Here is a 21,273-nt window from a genome sequence, read left to right as displayed (position 1 = left end):
TTTGACATCCATTATAGCACAAATTAGGGTTATGTTCGTATCTCTTCAATAATAATGTATACATTTCCACTTTAGCACAATTTTGACATCCATTCTAGCACGTTACAAAAACTATTATCAAATACACTTCCAAAGCCACACTTGTCCCAAAACCAGCAACCCAAAATAGGCCCAAATCGGGCCCAGGGCATCCAAACCTACAGACAATATTACCCTCCTAACTTTTAGTAATTACCTCTGCCCAACACAGATTTGGTGGCAGCAGTATGTAGAATAGATAATTTCGATAGTGTAGCTAACAGTTCACATCATTTTATACATGCTGAAGAATCTTCCACTATTTCAGGACTCAGAAGAAAGGATTGCAGACAAGAATACGTTGGAGAAGACAGGGAAGAGATGGAGTTACCACTGTTTGACTTGACCACCATAGCTAAAGCTACTAACAACTTTTCAAGCTGCAACAAGCTGGGAGAAGGTGGCTTTGGACCCGTGTACAAGGTAACATGAATTCATGCAACGAAAATTAGCTATATTGCTATAATTTTTTTTAAGTCTTTTCGAAATGGTGGTCCACAGGGTACACTGATAGAAGGAAAAGAAATTGCAGTAAAGAGGCTTTCAAAGAATTCCGGACAAGGAATGAGAGAGTTCAGAACTGAAGTTATACTCATAGCCAGACTTCAGCATCGCAATCTTGTTAAGCTTCTTGGTTGTTGCATTCAAAAAGATGAAAAAATTCTAATATATGAATTCATGCCTAGCAAAAGCTTGGACTTTTATATTTTTGGTATGATCCTTCATTTTCAACCTTATTTACCTAGGATTCAATGTGCCATTGAAATAACAGGCTTAAAGTTTTTTCAGACCAGGAGGGACAAAAATTGCTCGACTGGCCTAAGTGCTTCCACATTATCGGTGGAGTTGCCCGAGGGCTTCTTTATCTTCACCAAGACTCTAGATTAAGGATTATACATCGAGATTTGAAACCTAGCAATATTTTGCTAGATGATAATATGAACCCCAAGATTTCAGATTTCGGCCTGGCTAAAACATTTGGCGGTGAACAAAGTCAGGCCAACACAAATAGAGTGGTTGGAACCTAGTAAGCATGCTTAGACTTGTTTTGTGGCTTAAAATTTTCGTTGTTCTGCTTTTGAAATTCTTTCTCACTGGTCACTACATATTGATCTGGCAGTGGTTATATGTCTCCGGAATATGCAGCAGATGGAATTTTTTCGATGAAATCTGATGTGTTTAGCTTTGGAGTCATACTGCTCGAGATGTTGAGTAGGAATAAGAACAGGGGATTTCATCATCCAGATCACGACCACAACCTTCTTGGACATGTAAGTTTAACCAACGAGGTGATGATATTTTACTTTAAAAAGAACAGCGAATTAGACGGTGCTCTTCGAAGCACGTCTTCTAATGACATGCATTTAACAGTATAGATGGTCTGCAGCAAAGCCCCTTTTACATATTAGCCCACTAACATATCATACATGTTTCAATTTGTTTTAAGGCATGGATACGATGGATTCAAGATAAACCACTAGAAGTGATCCATAAGACGTTTTGTGATGCATGCAACATATCTGAAGTGATAAGGTGTCTTCATGTGGGGCTGTTATGTGTGCAAAGAGTACCTGAGGATAGACCAAGCATGTCATCTGTGGTTCTGATGTTGAGCAGTGATGTTGCCTTGCCGCCTCCAAAGCAGCCTGGTTTCTACACTGAACGAAGCGTCCCTGAATCACCATCAAGGACGATTCTATGTTCAGAGAATACTTTCAGCATTACGTTGATAGAACCTCGGTAGATCATCATTGCGGTGCTTGTTAGTACTTCAATCTACCATCACAAAACATGTTCGGAGGGTTGACGTGAAGCTTATAGCCTTGGCTGGGAAACAATGAGACCTGCGATTGTAACTCTGCAAGAAAAATATTTATGATTACAAGTTTATCAGTTCCTAAATCAGAATAAAGAGAGGACCTGGGGTTGTTAGGTGGTTGAAGAAAATTTAAGTTATAGCTAAAGTTGTGTTTACTATTTATTGATTTTATTTTATTATTTCATGATAAGATAAAATTTATTGAGAAGGAAAGTAGATCCTGCACTTAGGTCTGGTTTGGGTATTTGATCAAGTCGCCGCAATTAACACACTAAGCCTGGTTCGAGATAGGTGTTTGTCATTTAAGTTTCTTTGGCAATCCTCTATTGGTAGAAAATCTTCAGTGCAGGCATTTGGACCACGTGACCATCTTCCCGCAAACACAAACATCACACTAAAGTGAGGCAGCCGTACTGAAGTTTCTCTCTACTGTCGATTCAAGCATTGTCAACGCCTGTTCGGTCTGCCCATTATTCAAGCACCCACCAATAAAAGCATTCCATGAAGCACCATCCAATTTAACATCTACTCTTCTCATCCTACAAATTAAAGCTACACTTTTTTTTTTTTTTTTGGAAGCACATCAACCATGCATGAGTAATGATCTGCATCGGGTTCTATTGAGTGATCCCTCCTCATTGAATCAAACCATGATGCCTTCACCAACCAGCCGAGAATGGCTACAACCGCTCAAAACACCAGTGAAAGTAACAGAATTGGGCTTCACCCCGGAGTCTAAGATTTTTCTGAATAGCAACAAGGCTTCTTCTCCATTCCCATGCATCGAGTTTGCAATGATCATCGTATTCCAAGAAACTGTATCCCTTCTTGGCATCATATCAAAGACCCTCTGAGAAAGTTCCAACTCACCACATTTCGCGTACACAAAAACCAAAGCTGTTGTGGTAGCCAAGTCCTCCATTAAACAATTCCTAAAGATGTAACTGTGCACCTCTTTGCTTGCCCTCAAGCTCACCAAATCTTTGCAAACTGGTATCAAACTAGTAATTGTGATCTGATTGGGCTTAATTCCTGATTTTTGCATCTGTCCGACCATTTTCAGCGCCTGTACCATCTGCCCATTATTCAAGCACCCACCAATAACAACATTCCATGAAGCACCATCCAACTTAACAACTTCCTTCTCATCCTATAAAATAAAGTTACACCCTTTTCGCAATCTCTGTTCGAAAAATACACAGTTAGAAGTACATTCCAGGACACGACATCTCGTTTAGACAATCTATCAAATACCAACTGAGCTTGTTTAATGTTCAGACAACTAGCATAGATATTTACAAGGGCGCTGCTAACGAAAACATTCTCTTCCATTCCATGTCTGACCACAAACTCATGAATCACTCTTCCCAAATTCAAATCTTTCAACTCCGAGCAAGCAGATAGGATTGAAGAAACTGATACTACATTGGGTCTCACTCCATTCAACCCCATCTCGCGAAATGCCTCCAAACCTTGTCTAGGCATCCCGCAGTTAACATAACAAGAACACAAAGAGGTCCAAGACACCGCATCTTTCACTGACATGGCATCAAAAACCCGTCTCGCCCAATCAACATATTTACATTTTCCAAACATATCGACCATTGCATTGCCCAAAGAGACATTCGAATGAAACCCAAATCGAATTGAATCATCGTGAAGCTCTTTAGCATTTCTAACATCACCAAGAGCAGCACACGCCTTAGCAACTCAGAGAAGGAGAAGATTATCGGGCACAATTCGCCGAGCTCTAAGCGAAGCGTAAAGATTTATGGATTCCTTGAGAACCCATGTCGCGTGTAGCCTGATATGAGCACGGTCCACGCACACAGGTCTGGTTCGGGAATTTGATCGAACAGGTGGCGTGCACGTTGTAAAACGCCGGAATTACTGCATATTTTCAAGAACCTAAGGGTCAGGTGAGGCGGGACGTTGGTGGGTAGCTTTGAAAGCATGTGATATTATTGTTTTAATGGCTTTTGCATCTTGTAATATGCAGGGAGAAGCTTCGAGTTTGCAAGTGCTTTTGAAAAGCAGTTGAGAAGTACCGTTTCTTCGCGCCAGGCAATAAGCGACAATGACTCTGTCTAGGCATGAAACGACACGCTTCGTGTGTTTATTTGCTTTATTTCAGGCATGGAACGACATTCCACCCGATTGCATTTTATATTGATTTGTTTGTTCATTTCCATTTTTGTAAGACTTTGTAATAGCCAAATAAAAAATAGTTTTCTTTTTCGTTTATGTTGTTAAAATTTCAATGTATAATAAATATTATAGTTCGTTTATTTATTAGATAATTGTTAAATGATTAAATGATATTAGAGTTGGTTAAGTTTTAGTATAGGAGAAATGCCAAAAATACTTTTAAAAGTAAGACTCTTCATAGAATCTATGCAAGCTCATATTTTTTAAACAATGTTATATAATGTTGGCATGAGAATTAAAAAGTGACTTAAAAAATCATTGTGCAACATTACAGGATGAAAATAGAGTGAATAATGTAGAATGAAAATTCAAATACAAAGATTTGAACACATTTCTTTTTAAAGATTTGAACACGTTTCTCTTTGAGATTTGAACACGTAACCTCCCAAAATAAACTGAAAACAAAATGCAATCAAATGATGATTTGCATAACCCTATGGATGGTCATTTACTTTTGACACGTAAAAGTTTGACATGTGCACAAATATATTATTTATTTATTTTCTCAAATACAAACACATTTTTTTTATTCAAATACAGACACATTTAATGAATAAACTTGGCACAAAAAGTTGGTTCCCTTCACCCAATGATTTGATTTTCTCGCTAATACTGGCCATCATATTTGAGGTTGGTTTTATTAGCTAATGCTTGAATTCCATATAAGATTTGACATGCTTGATTGGTATTTTGTTTATTTTGAAGATGAAAGTTATGCTTCCGTTTGTCTCTTTTAAAATTTGATGACTAAAAATTTAACGATCATGCGATTTTATTAGCCGATTCATTCTATAATTTTTGCTAACTGATAATAAGTGAATTATTGTTTCGTGACACTTGGGAGAGAGGCATTTGTCATATGAATTTCTTTGGCAATCCACCGTTGGACACGTGATCACTGTTATTATCAGCTGTCAACTTAGTTGGGTCTGAATTGTCAAAAGACCATAACTTTCTCTCCAAACCGAAGTTGGGTTAATTAAGAAACCCAAGTCTTTTGATTTACTTTGATTTTCTTTGGGCCAATGGTCCATCTTCTCTGCATAATTTTTGTATTAATTACTTTGGACAAAGCGTACAATCTCAGATCTAAATCATTATCTTTCAGCATAACTCATGACTCAAGCTAATAAATTTAACAACTACTCTCAGCTCTAAATCTTAAGAATAATCAGAAATCCAACAACCTTGAAGATATTTGACCCTCCCCAGTCCACAACATAGAATTGATGGTTTCCAGACGCAGTATCAAATTTAAAATAGTATTGCACCAGTAAACCATTCACTGATGTACACACAACATAAATGCGTGGGCTTGTGAGTGTGACATAACATTGATCTAAGTAAACCTCATAAACCAAAATCAAAACCAGTAAACCATTGCTCCAATTTTCTCAAAACACAAAAAATATTCCTGTATTTTGCTCTCATAAAACCCCACACTAATCTCATCTCATTTAAAACTATCCTAATCAGATACCCTTATTGAAATTTAATTGGAGAAATTGATCAATTTTCGAATGGGTGGCCTTATGAGTGTGCGACATAACATTGATCTAAGAAAAAAACCAAAATCAAAACTAATTTAGAAAACACCGAATCATGTGGAACTGGAAATGATAATGAGGGGCAGGCAACCCAGCTCAAAAGGAATTAAGCAGTGTATACGAAATAATTGCAAATGCATATTAAATATTCAGTGGTATTTAAATCATAGGTGTGTACGAAATTCTAATGATCATAACAATATATCTTAGACCAAAACAATACATCATTTCGTCTCAAAAAACAATACATTATTGATCATAACAAAGGTTCTAAATTCTAATGAAAACTTGTATCAAAATTCGAATTAAACAGTGTATTAAACAATAACGACATCACAATAGTACGAAAATGCTCTCATAAATGAATTAAAGAATTCTAGATGTTGTGATGCCTAATTTAGGATAAGGTCTTGGCGTGAGACTATCAACAAAACAAATGATTAATGTTTAGAGGCGCTTACATGGATCTCACATCACAAAAATTAGAGCATGCACCAAAATTCACAACAAATATCACAAAAATTAGAGAATGCCCCAAAATTTGAGGCCCAATTCTCTAATTCACAGAGGAGAAAAACCAAAAATAAGGGTAACAAAATCACATTTCTCTAGTAATAAAAATTCAACAATACAACAACAAAATTATTGTAACTGAATATACCTCAAAAAGCCAACGGCCCAATTGTCCCCTCCAACTATCCAAATTTCTGAAATTTACAAACACAGCAAATCCATTAGCAATTTGACATGCTTAGTACAATCAAAATTCACAGGAACAAACAAACTTTGCGAGCTAATCAAATATTCACACACACTGCACTCACACACACTGCATACACACACAAACTGATTAGACACAATGCACAACATTCACACACACAGTCACACGCACACCCGCGCATACTGTGTCATATGCACACACACACATTCACACATACACACATACACCGCCATGATAAACCACACTGCATCCACTTACTCACTCGCACATTCCCACATACACTCCATGTGTATTACTTTGCACACAATATCTTTATCACACATAGACTGTCATGAAAAACCATTTTGCAGATTTGACATCCATTATAGCACAAATTAGGGTTATGTTCGTATCTCTTCAATAATAATGTATATATTTCCACTTTAGCACAATTTTGACATCCATTCTAGCGCGTTACAAAAGCTATTATCAACATTTGTGTATTAAGAGATAAGCTATATTCTTAATCTGGTATAAAAAAGGCGTTAATTTGGGCAAAAACATTTGTGTATCCTATAGTTTTTTAGCACAAATTAACTATCCATTCATTTTAGTATTTGCATTATCTACCCGAAACACAGTACGTAACCAATTTCATAATCAAATTCAGCAACGTATACATTTCCCTGGTGATTTTAGTTTACACTACTCTTAATATAACATGGTTCTCTCTTTTTAAAGTACTTTGTATTAATTCTTTTGTGAACAGTTACTCAATAGCATCTGTCAATACTTCAAACAAGGAAGGAATCACTCGATTTACCCTTCTATATTGCATTTCAAGTTATACACTATACCTGAATGAATTTTCTAGATTGCATTTTCTATATGAATTCTGTATTTAGGCAGTAAACTGTTGGATATAACCAAGGTCCTAATTCCTAATCACTTTAATTGATCAAAGTGGCCAAGCAAATCTTTTTGCAGCTTGTCTTTGAAAAAATCCTACTTGGAGTAAAAATGAACAGTAATAAGTTATGGCATAACCAGTAAATTAAATTCGACATACAAAAAAACAATTTGACCACTGCACATATAACTCCATAAATTAATTACCACATCAACCTTGAGAGGTCCAACATGTCTAAAAGTCGCAAAAACTTTTCCATGTTCAGCTCTATTCACCTAAAAACACTGAAAAGTAGAGGAAAACATATAAATTCATTAAAATTAGGGTTATGTTCGTATCTCTTCAATAATAATGTATACATTTCCACTTTAGCACAATTCTGACATCCATTCTAGCACGTTACAAAAACTATTAGCAAATACACTTCCAAAGCCCACACTTGTCCAAACCAACGGACAATATTACCCTCCTAACTTTTAGTAATTACCTCAGCCCAACACAGATTTGGTGGCAGCAGTATGTAGAATAGATAATTTCGATAGTGTAGCTAACAGTTCACATCATTTTATACATGCTGAAGAATCTTCCACTATTTCAGGACTCAGAAGAAAGGATTGCAGACAAGAATACGTTGGAGAAGACAGGGAAGAGATGGAGTTACCACTGTTCGACTTGACCATCATAGCTAAAGCCACTAACAACTTTTCAAGCTGCAACAAGCTAGGAGAAGGTGGCTTTGGACCCGTATACAAGGTAAACATGAATTCACGCAACGAAAATTAGCTATATTGCTATAAATTTTTTTAAGTCTTTTCGAAATGGTGGTCCACAGGGTACACTGATAGAAGGAAAAGAAATTGCAGTAAAGAGGCTTTCAAAGAATTCCGGACAAGGAATGAGAGAGTTCAGAACTGAAGTTATACTCATAGCTAGACTTCAGCATCGCAATCTTGTTAAGCTTCTTGGTTGTTGCATTCAAAAAGATGAAAAAAATTCTAATATATGAATTCATGCCTAGCAAAAGCTTGGACTTTTATATTTTTGGTATGATCCTTCATTTTCAACCTTATTTACCTAGGATTCAATGTGCCATTGAAATAACAGGCTTAAAGTTTTTTCAGACCAGGCGGGACAAAAATTGCTCGACTGGCCTAAGTGCTTCCACATTATCGGTGGAGTTGCCCGAGGGCTTCTTTATCTTCACCAAGATTCTAGATTAAGGATTATACATCGAGATTTGAAACCTAGCAATATTTTGCTAGATGATAATATGAACCCCAAGATTTCAGACTTCGGCCTGGCTAAAACATTCGACGGTGAACAAAGTCAGGCCAACACAAATAGAGTGGTTGGAGCCTAGTAAGCATGCTTAGACTTGTTTTATGGTTTATAATTTTCGTTGTTCGGCTTTTGAAATTCTTTCTCACTGGTCACTACATATTGATTTGGCAGTGGTTATATGTCTCCGGAATATGCAGCAGATGGAATTTTTTTGATGAAATCTAATGTGTTTAGCTTTGGAGTCATACTGCTCGAGATGTTGAGTAGGAATAAGAACAGGGGATTTCGTCATCCAGATCACGACCACAACCTTCTTGGACATGTAAGTTTAACCAACGAGGTGATGATATTTTACTTTAAAAAGAACAGCGAATTAGACGGTGCTCTTCGAAGCACGTCTTCTAATGACATGCATTTAACAGTAGATGGTCTGCAGCAAAGCCCCTTTTACATATTAGCCCACTAACATATCATACATGTTTCAATTTGTTTTAAGGCATGGATACGATGGATTCAAGATAAACCACTAGAACTGATCGATAAGACATTTTGTGATTCATGCAACATATCTGAAGTGATAAGGTGTCTTCATGTGGGGATGTTATGTGTGCAAAGAGTACCTGAGGATAGACCAAGAATGTCATCTGTGGTTCTGATGTTGAGCAGTGATGTTGCCTTGCCGACTCCAAAGCAGCCTGGTTTCTACACTGAACGAAGCGTCCCTGAATCACCATCCAGGACGCTTCTATGTTCCGAGAATACTTTCAGCACTACGTTGATAGAACCTCGGTAGATCATCATTGCAGTGCTTGTTAGTCCTTCAATCTACCATCACAAAACGTGTTTGGAAGGTTGACGTGAAACTTAAAGCCTTGGCTGGGAAACAATGAGACCTGCGATTGTAACTCTGCAAGAAAAATATTTATGATTACAAGTTTATCAGTTCCTAAATCAGAATAAAGAAAGGACTTGGGGTTGTTAGGTGGTTGAAGAAAATTTAAGTTATAGCTAAAGTTGTGTTTACTATTTATTGATTTTATTTTATTATTTCATGATAATATAAAATTTATTGAGAAGGAAAGTAGATCCTGCATTTAGGTCTCGTTTGGGTATTTGATCAAGTCGCCTGAATTGACACTCTAAGCCTGGTTCGAGATAGGTGTTTGTCATTTAAGTTTCTTTGGAAATCCTCTATTGGTAGAAAATCTTCAGTGCAGGCATTTGGACCACGTGACCATCTTCCCGCAAACACAAGCATCGCACTAAAGTGAGGCAGCCGTACTGAAGTTTCTCTCTACTGTCTATTCGAGCATTGTCAACGCCTGTTCGGTCTGCCCATTATTCAAGCACCCACCAATAAAAGCATTCCATGAAGCACCATCCAATTTAACATCTACCCTTTTCATCCTACAAATTAAAGCTACACTTTTTTTTTTTTTTTTTTTTCGAAAGCAAGAAAAAAATATAGTAAAGGAAAAACCCCCGAGGACAACCGTTCCCTACAAAATCAAACTGAAGAGCATGAAGAGCAAATGAAGGAATACGAGGTAATCCCAAAAATGACAATCAGTAATAAGAAGGCCTTGGTGAGCGAAGACATTCACCACAAAGTTTGCCTTTCTAAAAATATGTTTCCAATCAATGCAAGCAAATTTGGTTGTCATCCACTTGATATCTTCAATAATAGGAACCAAATTCCACGGCTTTGCACCCCGGTCCAACACTGACTGAATGACCAACTTAGAGTCTCCTACCATAATCTTTGTATAGCCCTTCCTCTGAGCATAAAGAAGGCCCTCTTTGAGAGCCCTATCCTCCACTTTAGAAATAGTGGCACCATCAATATTAAAAGCTCCACCGCCGATGAGCTGCCCAATATGATTCCTCAAGACAAATCCCGCTGCAGCCTTGTCCCCAGCCATTGAGCCGTCAAAATTTAGCTTAACATAACTCTGATCTGAAGGGTGCCATTTAATAATCGTGGAAATATCATTAGTATTTCTACTTAAACCCTTACAATTGGCTTTAAGATATTGCTGTAGACATCGAAATTTCAGTAAAACAAATGTTCACCAATGCATTAAAGTTTTGACGTGTCAAGGCATACATGGCATACGCCACGTGTTGTACAAATTGTACACATGGCGTGGACTCAACAAAATAGGAAGAAATACCCTTGAAGGATTAAACAAGTTTTTCTTCTCATTTTGGGCAATGACAAGGCAAGTACATTTCAATCCATTGAGGATCAAAACAAGTTTTTCTTCTCATGTTGGGCAATGACAAGGCAAGCACACTTCAATCCATTACGGATCAAAGCAAGTTTTTCTCATGTTGGGCAATGACAAAGCATACACATTTCAAGTTTAAAATGGTGTTAAGTGGGAAATTAGGCCATAAGTTAGACCACTTCAAGTTTAAAATGGTATTAAGTGGGAAATTAGGCCATAAGTTAGACCACTTCAAGTTTAAAATGATATTAAGTGGGAAATTAGGCCATAAGTTACACCACTTCAATTTCAATATTGCATTAAGTGGGAAAATTAGGCAATGGTGCTTGGAAAGGAAAAAAATATTTTGTGGTGGTGATTCATTCTCAAAGCCTATAAATAGGCTTCTCCATCAAGGTATCAAGCATCAAGGAATTCACAAATACATTTCTCTACTCCCAAATTGGAAGAGAATTCCCCAAATCCTTGAAGCTTTGAAACTCCAAAGCTCTCAAGCATCCAAATTCCCAAGAATTCCGAAGGATCAAGAAAGCACTCTTCGTTCTTCGTCAAATCCTCCTTCAAGATCAAGCCCCAACGGCCCTTGAAGAACTCCCACCAACTCAAGATCAAGCCCCGACGGCCCCTTGAAGAAAGTGTTCATCCGTTCATCAACTGTTCATCCTAAGATCAAGCCCCAACGGCCCCTTGGATCAACAACACAAACAAATCCACACATCCAATCGTTCTTCAAGATTAAGCCCAAAAGCCCTTGAAGATCCGCTCATCCATCAACCTTCAAGATCAAGCCCAAAAGCCCTTGAAGAAATCCACACAACCATTATTCAAGATCAAGCCCCGACGGCCCTTGAAGAAAGTGTTCATCGTTCATCCTAAGATCAAGCCCCAACGGCCCTTTGGATCAACAACCTCAACAAATCCACACATCCAATCGTTCTTCAAGATTAAGCCCAAAAGCCCTTGAAGATCCGCTCATCCATCAACCTTCAAGATCAAGCCCAAAAGCCCTTGAAGAAATCCACACAACCATTATTCAAGATCAAGCCCCGACGGCCCTTGAAGAAAGTGTTCATCCGTTCATCAACTGTTCATCCTTAGATCAAGCCCCGACGGCCCTTGGATCAACAAATCTACATCTTACGGAGATAGAATCAGAGGACCAAATTTGAGAGAGATCGTAACCCCAAAATCATAAACACAAAAATATTATTTTTGTACATGTTATTCTTGTTTCTTGTTTCAAGGAATCTTTCGTGTTCACAAATTTGGCACGCCCAGTGGGACATCTCTACCTCTCATCTCTATCCTCAAATCATCGAAAAACGCAAATGGCATCAAGAAATGATCAAGATGTTCCTGCAATCAAAGCAAAGAACAAGAACATCATCGCCGCAAGTGGTGATATTTCGGGCACCATAACCCGAAGTAAGGCAAGAGCTCTTTTTGCCGCGGCTTCCGCCCTTGCATTAACTCTGTCAAAGGAACAAGAGCACCTGAGGCACGAGCCTGTGATCACCCTAGCCTCGCTAAGGGCATCAAGAGGGGAAAGCCCGAGGAAATACTCAGAGTCCCTACTATCCGACGCTGATTCGAGCGGCAGTACAACCATGCAAGTCATGACCACTGGAGTAACTTCAATCGAGGAGCAGCTAGCTCAGATGAATGAAGCAATCGCAAAGCTCACACGGACTGCAGAGGAGAAAAACTTGCAAACCGCCGGACTCATCAACCGTCTGGAGGCACAGCATGGCGTCAAAATGAAACCAAGCTCTCTTCCAACTAAGAAGACCGAAGAAGGCTTTAACCCAAATGCCTACGAACTCATGTCAAAGGCTAGGCATGACTTTGCTTCCTCTTCAAATCTTGGAAAGAAGGTTTCAAACACCGTCAATGACAAAGATCGTGACCTCACCGAGACTCAAAAGAAGTTGAAGGAGCATGATTACGGAGTTGACAACAACAAAGCTGGACTTGGCTTCACACCAAATGCACCCGTGAAGATTTCAAGCAAAGTGAAGAAAGCTAGCGCTCAATACATCAGCGTGAGCATTGAACAAGACCAAAAAGAGCCTAAACCCGCCCCTCGGACGTCGGTCTTCGATAGGATGAGCCATTCAAGCTCCAGAATTTCAGTGCTTAATCGCATTGGTAGTCAAGGCCGAACCTCTGTCTTCAAGAGGCTTAACGCGCCAACATCCCAAAGCTCTGTTTTTGAAAGGTTGTTAAAGCCTAAGAAACAAAGCAACACAGCTATCTCTCCTCTGCGACGATCAGCTTCAGAAAGATTTGAAGATAATGAGAAGCCTTTTGGAAAGAGGAAGACAACACCAAAGGAAGAAAAGTTCGATGGGTTAGCAGAAAAAAGCGACGTTCGAAGCTTGATTCCTTCAAGGATGAAGTGTCAAGCAATCCTAGAGGTCGACACAAAAGGACCACTGAAAGTAAGGAGGCGCATCATCGTCCACACTGGCAAATCTTCATGCCAACAAACCCAAGAGGACGGCACTGAAGATGAAATCCCTAAGAAAAATGTCACTTCTGGCTCTTTCGACTCAAAGTCTTCACCTCGACTGTTGGGGGTATGCTCCAAGTCAAGTGAAATTGAAGGATGGACTCATGTCACTCCGAAGAAACTGCACGAGAAACATATGTCTTCTCCACAAGTGCACCAATCAGAAAGGAGGGAAAGCAGCTTTCGCCAACCTCCAAAGCAATGTGAAAATGTTGAAGATAAGAAAATTTCAACACAAAGATCGTTCATGCGCGATCTCTTCTTCATCGAAGACTTATTCAATTTCTCAATCAAGGCTCCTTGCTATGAAGATTGTGAGGAATGCCTTTCGAAGATCGCTTCGAAGAAATTGGACAAGCAGCAACCATCTTGTCCACAAGCTCCTTGTCTGCACGAGTTGAAACTGCAAACGGCACCAAAAGCTCCTTGTCTGCACGAGTTGAAACTGCAAACGACACCACAAGCTCCTCGTTCGCACGAGCCTAAAAGGTGACACCAAACGCTCATTGCGTGCACGAGCTGAAACTGCAAACGGCACCAAAACGCTCCTTGCCTGCACGAGCTGAAACTGCAAACGGCACCAAACGCTCCTTGCCTGTACGAGCTGAAACTGCAAACGGCACCAAAACGCTCATTGCCTGCACGAGCTGAAACTGCAAACGGCACCAAACGCTCCTTGCCTGCACGAGCTGAAACTGCAAATAGCACCAAACACTACTTGCCTGACGAGGAGGTGTTCTACATCAACATCTTCCCAACATGGACGATGTTCTTCGACGGATCCGTACAAGCAGACGGAGCGGGGGCAGGAGTAGTATTCATGTCACCACAAAGGCAGATACTACCTTACTCCTTCCAACTGAATGAACTATGCTCCAACAATGTTGCTGAGTACCAAGCATTGATCATCGGGCTCCAAATGGCGATCAACATGGAAATCACAGCTCTTGAGGTATATGGCGATTCCAAGCTCATAATCAATCAACTCTTAACTGAATATGAGGTGAGGAAAGATGATCTCGTCCCATACTTCCGGCTAGCGACCCAACTGCTACAAAAGTTCGAAGCTGTGACACTAGAACATGTGCCAAGAAAGGAAAATCAAATGGCAGACGCTCTCGCCAATCTAGCCTCGAGTATGACACTAGGAAAAGATGAAGTTGCAGACGTGCCAGTTTGCCAAAGATGGGTGATTCTGCTCGTTAATGAAATGTCACTAGATGATACAAATGTCATCTCAGTACTTCCAGTCGATGCTGAAGAGTGGAGACAGCCGCTGATCGACTACTTAGAGCACGGAAAGCTTCCAGATGATCTCAGACACCGTTCCGAAATACGTCGACGAGCACCTCGCTTCCTTTACTACAAAGGAACACTCTATCGACGCTCTCTTGAAGGAGTGCTCCTGAGATGCCTAGGTGAGGAAGAAGTTAATCTAGCCATGGAAGAAGCACATTCAGGTGTGTGTGGGGCACATCAGTCTGGACCAAAGCTACATTTCCGGCTTAAAATAATGGGTTACTACTGGCCGAGTATGGTGAAGGACTGCCTGGAACACGCCAAAAGGTGCCAAGCCTGCCAATTCCACGCCAACTTCATACATCAACCGCCTAAACCATTACACCCTACAGTTGCTTCATGGCCGTTCGACGCATGGGGATTGGACGTTGTAGGACCAATTACGCCAAAGTCATCTGCAGGGGAAACTTACATCCTAGCTGCAACAGATTACTTCTCCAAGTGGGCTGAAGCCATCCCTTTAAGGGAAGTAAAAAAGGAAACTGTTGTTCGTTTCATCAAGGAGCATATCATCCACCGATATGGGGTGCCTCGCTACATTATCACTGACAACGGAAAGCAGTTCTCCAACCGACTCGTGGACGAGCTTTGCGACAAATACAAGTTCAAGCAGCACAAGTCTTCCATGTATCATGCTCCGGCCAACGGCCTCGCGGAAGCATTCAACAAGACGATGTGCAACCTCCTGAAAAAGGTAATCGGCCGAACAAAGAGAGATTGGCATGAAAGAATAAGTGAAGCACTTTGGGCATATAGGACTACACATAGGACTCCTACCCAAGCTACACCTTATTCTCTCGTATATGGCGTAGAAGCTGTTCTACCGCTCGAAAGTCAAATTCCCTCACTAAGGATGGCTATACAAGAAGGCTTGACTGATGAAGAAAATGCAAAGTTGCGCCTTCAGGAGTTGGAAGCGCTTGATGAGAGAAGGCTCGAAGCTCAACAACACTTGGAATGCTACCAAGCACGGTTATCCAAGGCATTCAACAAGAAAGTCCGCCCAAGGTCTTTTTAAGCCGGAGATCTCGTGCTGGCATTGCGTAGGCTTATCATCACAACTCATAAGACAAAAAGCAAGTTCACATCAAAGTGGGATGGACCCTACGTAATACAAGAGATCTACACCAATGGCGCCTACTTAATCATGGCAGAAGACGGGTTGAAGATCGGCCCCATCAACGGCAGATTTTTGAAGCGCTACTACCCCTAAAGCAAACACACCAAAAGCTCCTGGCCCGCAAGAGCATAAACTGTGTACGGCAAAATCATCAAAAAAAAAAAAAAAAAAAAAAAAGGGAAATAACACATCTTGGTGATGTATATGTTTTATCTGTATTTAGCACAATACACTAAATAAAATAAAGCATGTTCATTGATCTCCGAGAAATTACAAGTGCGTACAAAAAAAAAAAAAAAAAGAGATGGAGCTTTCGTAAAGGTTGTTCACGTGAAGCCCCACTACTTGGGAAAACTACAGAAGCGGGAGGCATCAAAGAAGAGGCCTCAATACTCGGTGGAACGCTAGATGAGCCAGGAAAAAGGTGCCTCTGGAAGAAAGCAGCAAGCATTTGACGGTCACTTTGAATTCGACCACTGGATTCTTGCAGCTCATCAAGCTTCTTCTTCATGCCCGTTGAATAGTTATTTGCAAGCACATGTAAACTTTTATTCTCGTGCTTAAGCTGTTTGATCTCTTGCTTAAGAGTTTCCACCTCTGCCATCAATGATTCCACTTGGCGGGATCGAGCAAGTAGGCGTTGGCCCATGTTGGACACAGAGTCTGCGCACTGAACACTAAGAGTTAGGGACTCTTGAACGGCCAACTCATCGGACCGTTCTGAAAGCAGCCTACTATCTTTTGGAGTGAGGAAGTTTCTAGCTACTATCATAGCTGTTGTTGCGTCCTTCATCACAGAATATTCACCTGTCAAAGGGCCATTAGAAGATAAGAAAGAAGGGCACCATACATTTACCTGACGCGGCGCACTCAGATCACTGCTGAGACTCAAATCTAAGCAAATGTTAGACGGGTTAGCCATTGTCAAAAGGTTAAAAGAGAAAGGTGGATGGAGTAAAATCAAAAAGGGCCGAAGACGATTTTCACAAACGGGCGATCTTCAAAGTGTGCATGTTGGAGGTGATCGATACCTCTATAAAAAGCCAAGGCGACACGACCACCGATTCAAAAAATCGGATTTTCCTGCGTGAAGTTCGGCGACGCTTTCGCGGCTTTTCAGATAACGCGTTCAACTTTGTCAAAAGATCTCTGACAAAGTTGAAAACACGTGAATGTTATCATCCCAACTACGCGCCTTTGCCAACAAGCGTGGTGACAGAGCCGCACCCGTGACTACTTTTTCGAAGAGGCGCTCGCTCAGAAATCGAAGAGACGCTTGTTAAAAAATCGAAGAGACGTTTGTCGACAAGGGTAAAAGAACATAACCACTATTTGCTATTGGGAAATCCCTATATATGTCGACCTTCATCTTTTATGGCAAGGCAGACCTGAAAAAAAAAAATGCCCAACTCTTCCTCACCTCTGAGGGCGCACTCCCAGCAAAGCCTCTCGAAATACTCAATTTTTTTCTTCTTCCCCAAAGAAGATACCAGATGCCTGGAATACATATGAGGCAGGAGGAAACGGTAAATCGAAGCATGTGGAGACAAGCACAACAAATATATGTGCTGATTCATTCGCTGCTTCTTCAAAAGCAAAAGTATCTCATATCATCAAGGGCGAAAGCAAAGGTATCTCATATCATGCTTTTTCCCTGTCTTTTCCTTTGCCCTTGTTCTCACCTGCCAAGGCAAGGACAGAGAAAGCAATATGTCGGAACCTCCACTCAAACTTGCGCTGCCACCAAGAAGTGAGGGTCCATTCAAATGCAAGGTTTGCATTCAACTCCTGCATCAGAGGACAAATACTACAAGAGAAGATGCTAAACCTGCATAAGGAAATACCACTTCTGCAAAGGGGAGCAAGTAAGGCAAGTGAAAATGATACATTAAAGCATGTGGAGACAAACAACAACTGCATATGCTGAGCTATCCTCTAACCCTCTTCAATACGAATTGGAGAGATTGAACAAAGAAACAGAAAAAAGGAGTAAAGCTCAGACCTTCGGGGGAGACCAAAAGAATCCTGCTGCCCAGTTCAAGAGTAGCACAAAGGAAAATCAACGAGCGGAGGAGACCAGAAGAATCCTCCAGCCCAGTTCAAGATCAAGCCTCAATGGCCCTTGAAGAAATCACAAGTCCGATTCAAAATCAAGTGTTCACCACCCTTGAATCAAATTCAACTCCAGATAAAAGGAGTAAGTTCAGACCTTCGGGGGAGACCAAAAGAATCCTCCAGCTTAGTTCAAGACTAAGCCTGTGGAAAATCAACGATTGGAGGAAACTAGAAAATCTTCCAGTCGAACTCAAGATCAAGCCTCAATGGCCCTTGAAGAAATTTCCAGCCCAATTCAAGATCAAGCCTCGACGGCCCTTGGGTTGACATCTACATTAAGGGACTTCAAAACGCATCTTCTACACGTGACAAGCACATGTCTACGACGCGCCTTGAAGTGGGGGCATTTGTAGACATCGAAATTTCAGTAAAACAAATGTTCACCAATGCATTAAAGTTTTGACGTGTCAAGGCATACATGGCATACGCCACGTGTTGTACAAATTGTACACATGGCGTGTGACTCAACAAAATAGGAAGAAATACCCTTGAAGGATTAAACAAGTTTTTCTTCTCATTTTGGGCAATGACAAGGCAAGTACATTTCAATCCATTGAGGATCAAAACAAGTTTTTCTTCTCATGTTGGGCAATGACAAGGCAAGCACACTTCAATCCATTACGGATCAAAGCAAGTTTTTCTCATGTTGGGCAATGACAAAGCATACACATTTCAAGTTTAAAATGGTGTTAAGTGGGAAATTAGGCCATAAGTTAGACCACTTCAAGTTTAAAATGGTATTAAGTGGGAAATTAGGCCATAAGTTAGACCACTTCAAGTTTAAAATGATATTAAGTGGGAAATTAGGCCATAAGTTACACCACTTCAATTTCAATATTGCATTAAGTGGGAAAATTAGGCAATGGTGCTTGGAAAGGAAAAAAATATTTTGTGGTGGTGATTCATTCTCAAAGCCTATAAATAGGCTTCTCCATCAAGGTATCAAGCATCAAGGAATTCACAAATACATTTCTCTACTCCCAAATTGGAAGAGAATTCCCCAAATCCTTGAAGCTTTGAAACTCCAAAGCTCTCAAGCATCCAAATTCCCAAGAATTCCGAAGGATCAAGAAAACACTCTTCGTTCTTCGTCAAATCCTCCTTCAAGATCAAGCCCCAACGGCCCTTGAAGAACTCCCACCAACTCAAGATCAAGCCCCGACGGCCCCTTGAAGAAAGTGTTCATCCGTTCATCAACTGTTCATCCTAAGATCAAGCCCCAACGGCCCCTTGGATCAACAGCACAAACAAATCCACACATCCAATCGTTCTTCAAGATTAAGCCCAAAAGCCCTTGAAGATCCGCTCATCCATCAACCTTCAAGATCAAGCCCAAAAGCCCTTGAAGAAATCCACACAACCATTATTCAAGATCAAGCCCCGACGGCCCTTGAAGAAAGTGTTCATCGTTCATCTTAAGATCAAGCCCCAACGGCCCTTTGGATCAACAACCTCAACAAATCCACACATCCAATCGTTCTTCAAGATTAAGCCCAAAAGCCCTTGAAGATCCGCTCATCCATCAACCTTCAAGATCAAGCCCAAAAGCCCTTGAAGAAATCCACACAACCATTATTCAAGATCAAGCCCCGACGGCCCTTGAAGAAAGTGTTCATCCGTTCATCAACTGTTCATCCTTAGATCAAGCCCCGACGGCCCTTGGATCAACAAATCTACATCTTACGGAGATAGAATCAGAGGACCAAATTTGAGAGAGATCGTAACCCCAAAATCATAAACACAAAAATATTATTTTTGTACACGTTATTCTTGTTTCTTGTTTCAAGGAATCTTTCGTGTTCACAATTGCTCACCCATAGATATAGCCAGTAAAAGTTACACCCTTTTTGCTATCTCTGTTTGAAAAATACGCAGTTAGAGGTGCATTCAAGGACACGACATCTCGTTTAGACATCATATCATATACCAACTGAGCTTGTGTAATGCTCAGACAACTAGCATAGATATTTACAAGGGCGCTGCTAACGAAAACATTCTCTTCCATTCCATGTCTGACCACAAACCCATGAATCACTCTTCCCAAATTCAAATCTTTCAACTCCGAGCAAGCAGGTAGGATTGAAGAAACTGTTACTACATTGGGTCTCACTCTATTCAACCCCATCTCGCGAAATACCTCCAAACCTTGTCTAGGCATCCCACAGTTAACATAACAAGAACACAAAGAGGTCCAAGACACCACATCTTTCACCGCCATGGCATCGAAAACCAGTCTCGCCCCATCAACATATTTACATTTTCCAAACATAGCAACCATTGCATTGCCCAAAGAGACATCCAAATGAAACCCAAATCCAATTGCATCATCGTGAAGCTCTTTAGCATTTCTAATATCACCAAGAGCAGCACAAACCTTAGCAACTGACAAAAGCAGAAGATTATCGGGCACAACTGGCCGAGCTCTGAGCGAAGCGTAAAGATTTATGGATTCCTTGAGGAACCCATATCGCGTGTAGCCTGATATGAGCATGGTCCACGCACGCAGGTCTGGTTCGGGAATTTGATCGAACAGGCGGCGTGCACATTGCAAATCGCCGGAATTACATTAGATTTTCAAGAGCCTAAGGCTCAGGCTCAGGTGAGGCGGGACGTTGGTGGGTAGTTTTGAAAGCATGTCATATATTGTTTAAATGGCTTTTGCATCTTGTAATATGCAGGGACAAGCTTCGAGTTTTAAGTGCTTTTGAAAAGCAGTTGAGAAGTACCGTTTCTCCACGCCAGGACAGGTAATAAGCGACAATGACTCTAGGCATGAAACGACACGCTCCGTGTGTTTATTAGTTTTATTTCAGGCATGGAACGACATTTCACCCGATTGCATTTTATATTGATTTGTTTGTTCTTTTCCTTTTTTTGAAAGACTTTGTAATAGCCAAATAAAAAATAGTTTGCCTTTTCGTTTACGTTGTTAAAATTAAATAAATATTATTGTTCGTTTATTTATTGAATAATTGCTAAATGACTAAACAATCTTAGAGTTTGTTGAGTTTTAGCATATGAGAAATGCCAAAGATACTTATAAAAGTGGGACTCTTCATAAAATCTATACAATCTCATATTTTTTTAGATAATGTTATATAATGCTAGCATGAGAATTAAAAAGTGAGTTAAAAAATCGTTGTGCAATATTGCAAGATAAAAAGAGAGTGAATAATGCAGAATGAAAATTCAAATACAAAGATTGCCAGCATTCCTTTTTAAAGATTTGAACACGTTTCTCTTTGAGATTTAAATATGTAACCTCATCAGATAAACTGAAAACAAAATGCAATCAAATAATGATTTGCATAACCCTATGGATGGTCATTTACTTTTGACATGTGCACAAATATATTATTTATTTATTTTCTCAAATGCAGACGCATTTTTTTATTCAGATACAGACACATTTAATGAATAAACTTGGTACAAAAAGTTGGTTCCCTTCACCCA

General features: G+C 40.1%; 3 protein-coding genes and 1 pseudogene across 3 annotated transcripts; 2 read left to right on the top strand and 2 right to left on the bottom strand.

The window, feature by feature from the left end:
• The first annotated feature begins 495 nt into the window (after window positions 1-495).
• LOC137726471 (G-type lectin S-receptor-like serine/threonine-protein kinase SD1-1) lies at window positions 496-2,451 on the top strand. The gene is made up of 4 exons (XM_068465407.1): window positions 496-790; window positions 868-1,105; window positions 1,199-1,349; window positions 1,526-2,451. The coding sequence occupies exons 1-4, from the start codon at window positions 643-645 to the stop codon at window positions 1,820-1,822; spliced, it is 834 nt and encodes a 277-aa protein (XP_068321508.1). The 5' UTR covers window positions 496-642; the 3' UTR covers window positions 1,823-2,451.
• Window positions 2,452-2,540: 89 nt separating this feature from the next.
• LOC137724710 (putative pentatricopeptide repeat-containing protein At3g23330) lies at window positions 2,541-3,502 on the bottom strand. Its single transcript, XM_068463428.1, has 2 exons — window positions 3,152-3,502; window positions 2,541-3,047 (listed from the first exon to the last, which is right to left on the bottom strand). Exons 1-2 carry the CDS (start codon window positions 3,500-3,502, stop codon window positions 2,541-2,543), a joined length of 858 nt encoding a protein of 285 aa, XP_068319529.1.
• Window positions 3,503-7,372: 3,870 nt separating this feature from the next.
• On the top strand, window positions 7,373-9,785 carry LOC137724709 (G-type lectin S-receptor-like serine/threonine-protein kinase SD1-1; annotated as a pseudogene).
• Window positions 9,786-19,630: 9,845 nt separating this feature from the next.
• On the bottom strand, window positions 19,631-20,311 carry LOC137724708 (pentatricopeptide repeat-containing protein At4g25270, chloroplastic-like). The gene has a single exon (XM_068463427.1). It carries the CDS (start codon window positions 20,309-20,311, stop codon window positions 19,631-19,633), a length of 681 nt encoding a protein of 226 aa, XP_068319528.1.
• Window positions 20,312-21,273: the final 962 nt, after the last annotated feature.

Source organism: Pyrus communis, chromosome 2 (genome assembly GCF_963583255.1).
Source record: "Pyrus communis chromosome 2, drPyrComm1.1, whole genome shotgun sequence".
NCBI classification, from domain to species: Eukaryota; Viridiplantae; Streptophyta; class Magnoliopsida; order Rosales; family Rosaceae; genus Pyrus; species Pyrus communis.
The sequence above is the reverse complement of the archived record's forward strand: the minus strand, read 5'-3'. Positions and strand labels throughout refer to the sequence as shown.

Excerpts from the sequence above, each read along its gene's own strand:
- LOC137726471 (XM_068465407.1), top strand. The coding sequence starts at position 643 with ATGAGAGAGTTCAGAACTGAAGTTATACTCATAGCCAGACTTCAGCAT. Across the intron at positions 1,106-1,198 it reads AATAGAGTGGTTGGAACCTA|TGGTTATATGTCTCCGGAAT; the intron begins GTAAGCATGCTT and ends TTGATCTGGCAG. Across the intron at positions 1,350-1,525 it reads ACCACAACCTTCTTGGACAT|GCATGGATACGATGGATTCA; the intron begins GTAAGTTTAACC and ends ATTTGTTTTAAG.
- LOC137724710 (XM_068463428.1), bottom strand. The coding sequence starts at position 3,502 with ATGGTCGATATGTTTGGAAAATGTAAATATGTTGATTGGGCGAGACGG. Across the intron at positions 3,048-3,151 it reads ACATTAAACAAGCTCAGTTG|GATGAGAAGGAAGTTGTTAA; the intron begins GTATTTGATAGA and ends TTTATTTTATAG.
- LOC137724708 (XM_068463427.1), bottom strand. The coding sequence starts at position 20,311 with ATGCTCATATCAGGCTACACGCGATATGGGTTCCTCAAGGAATCCATA.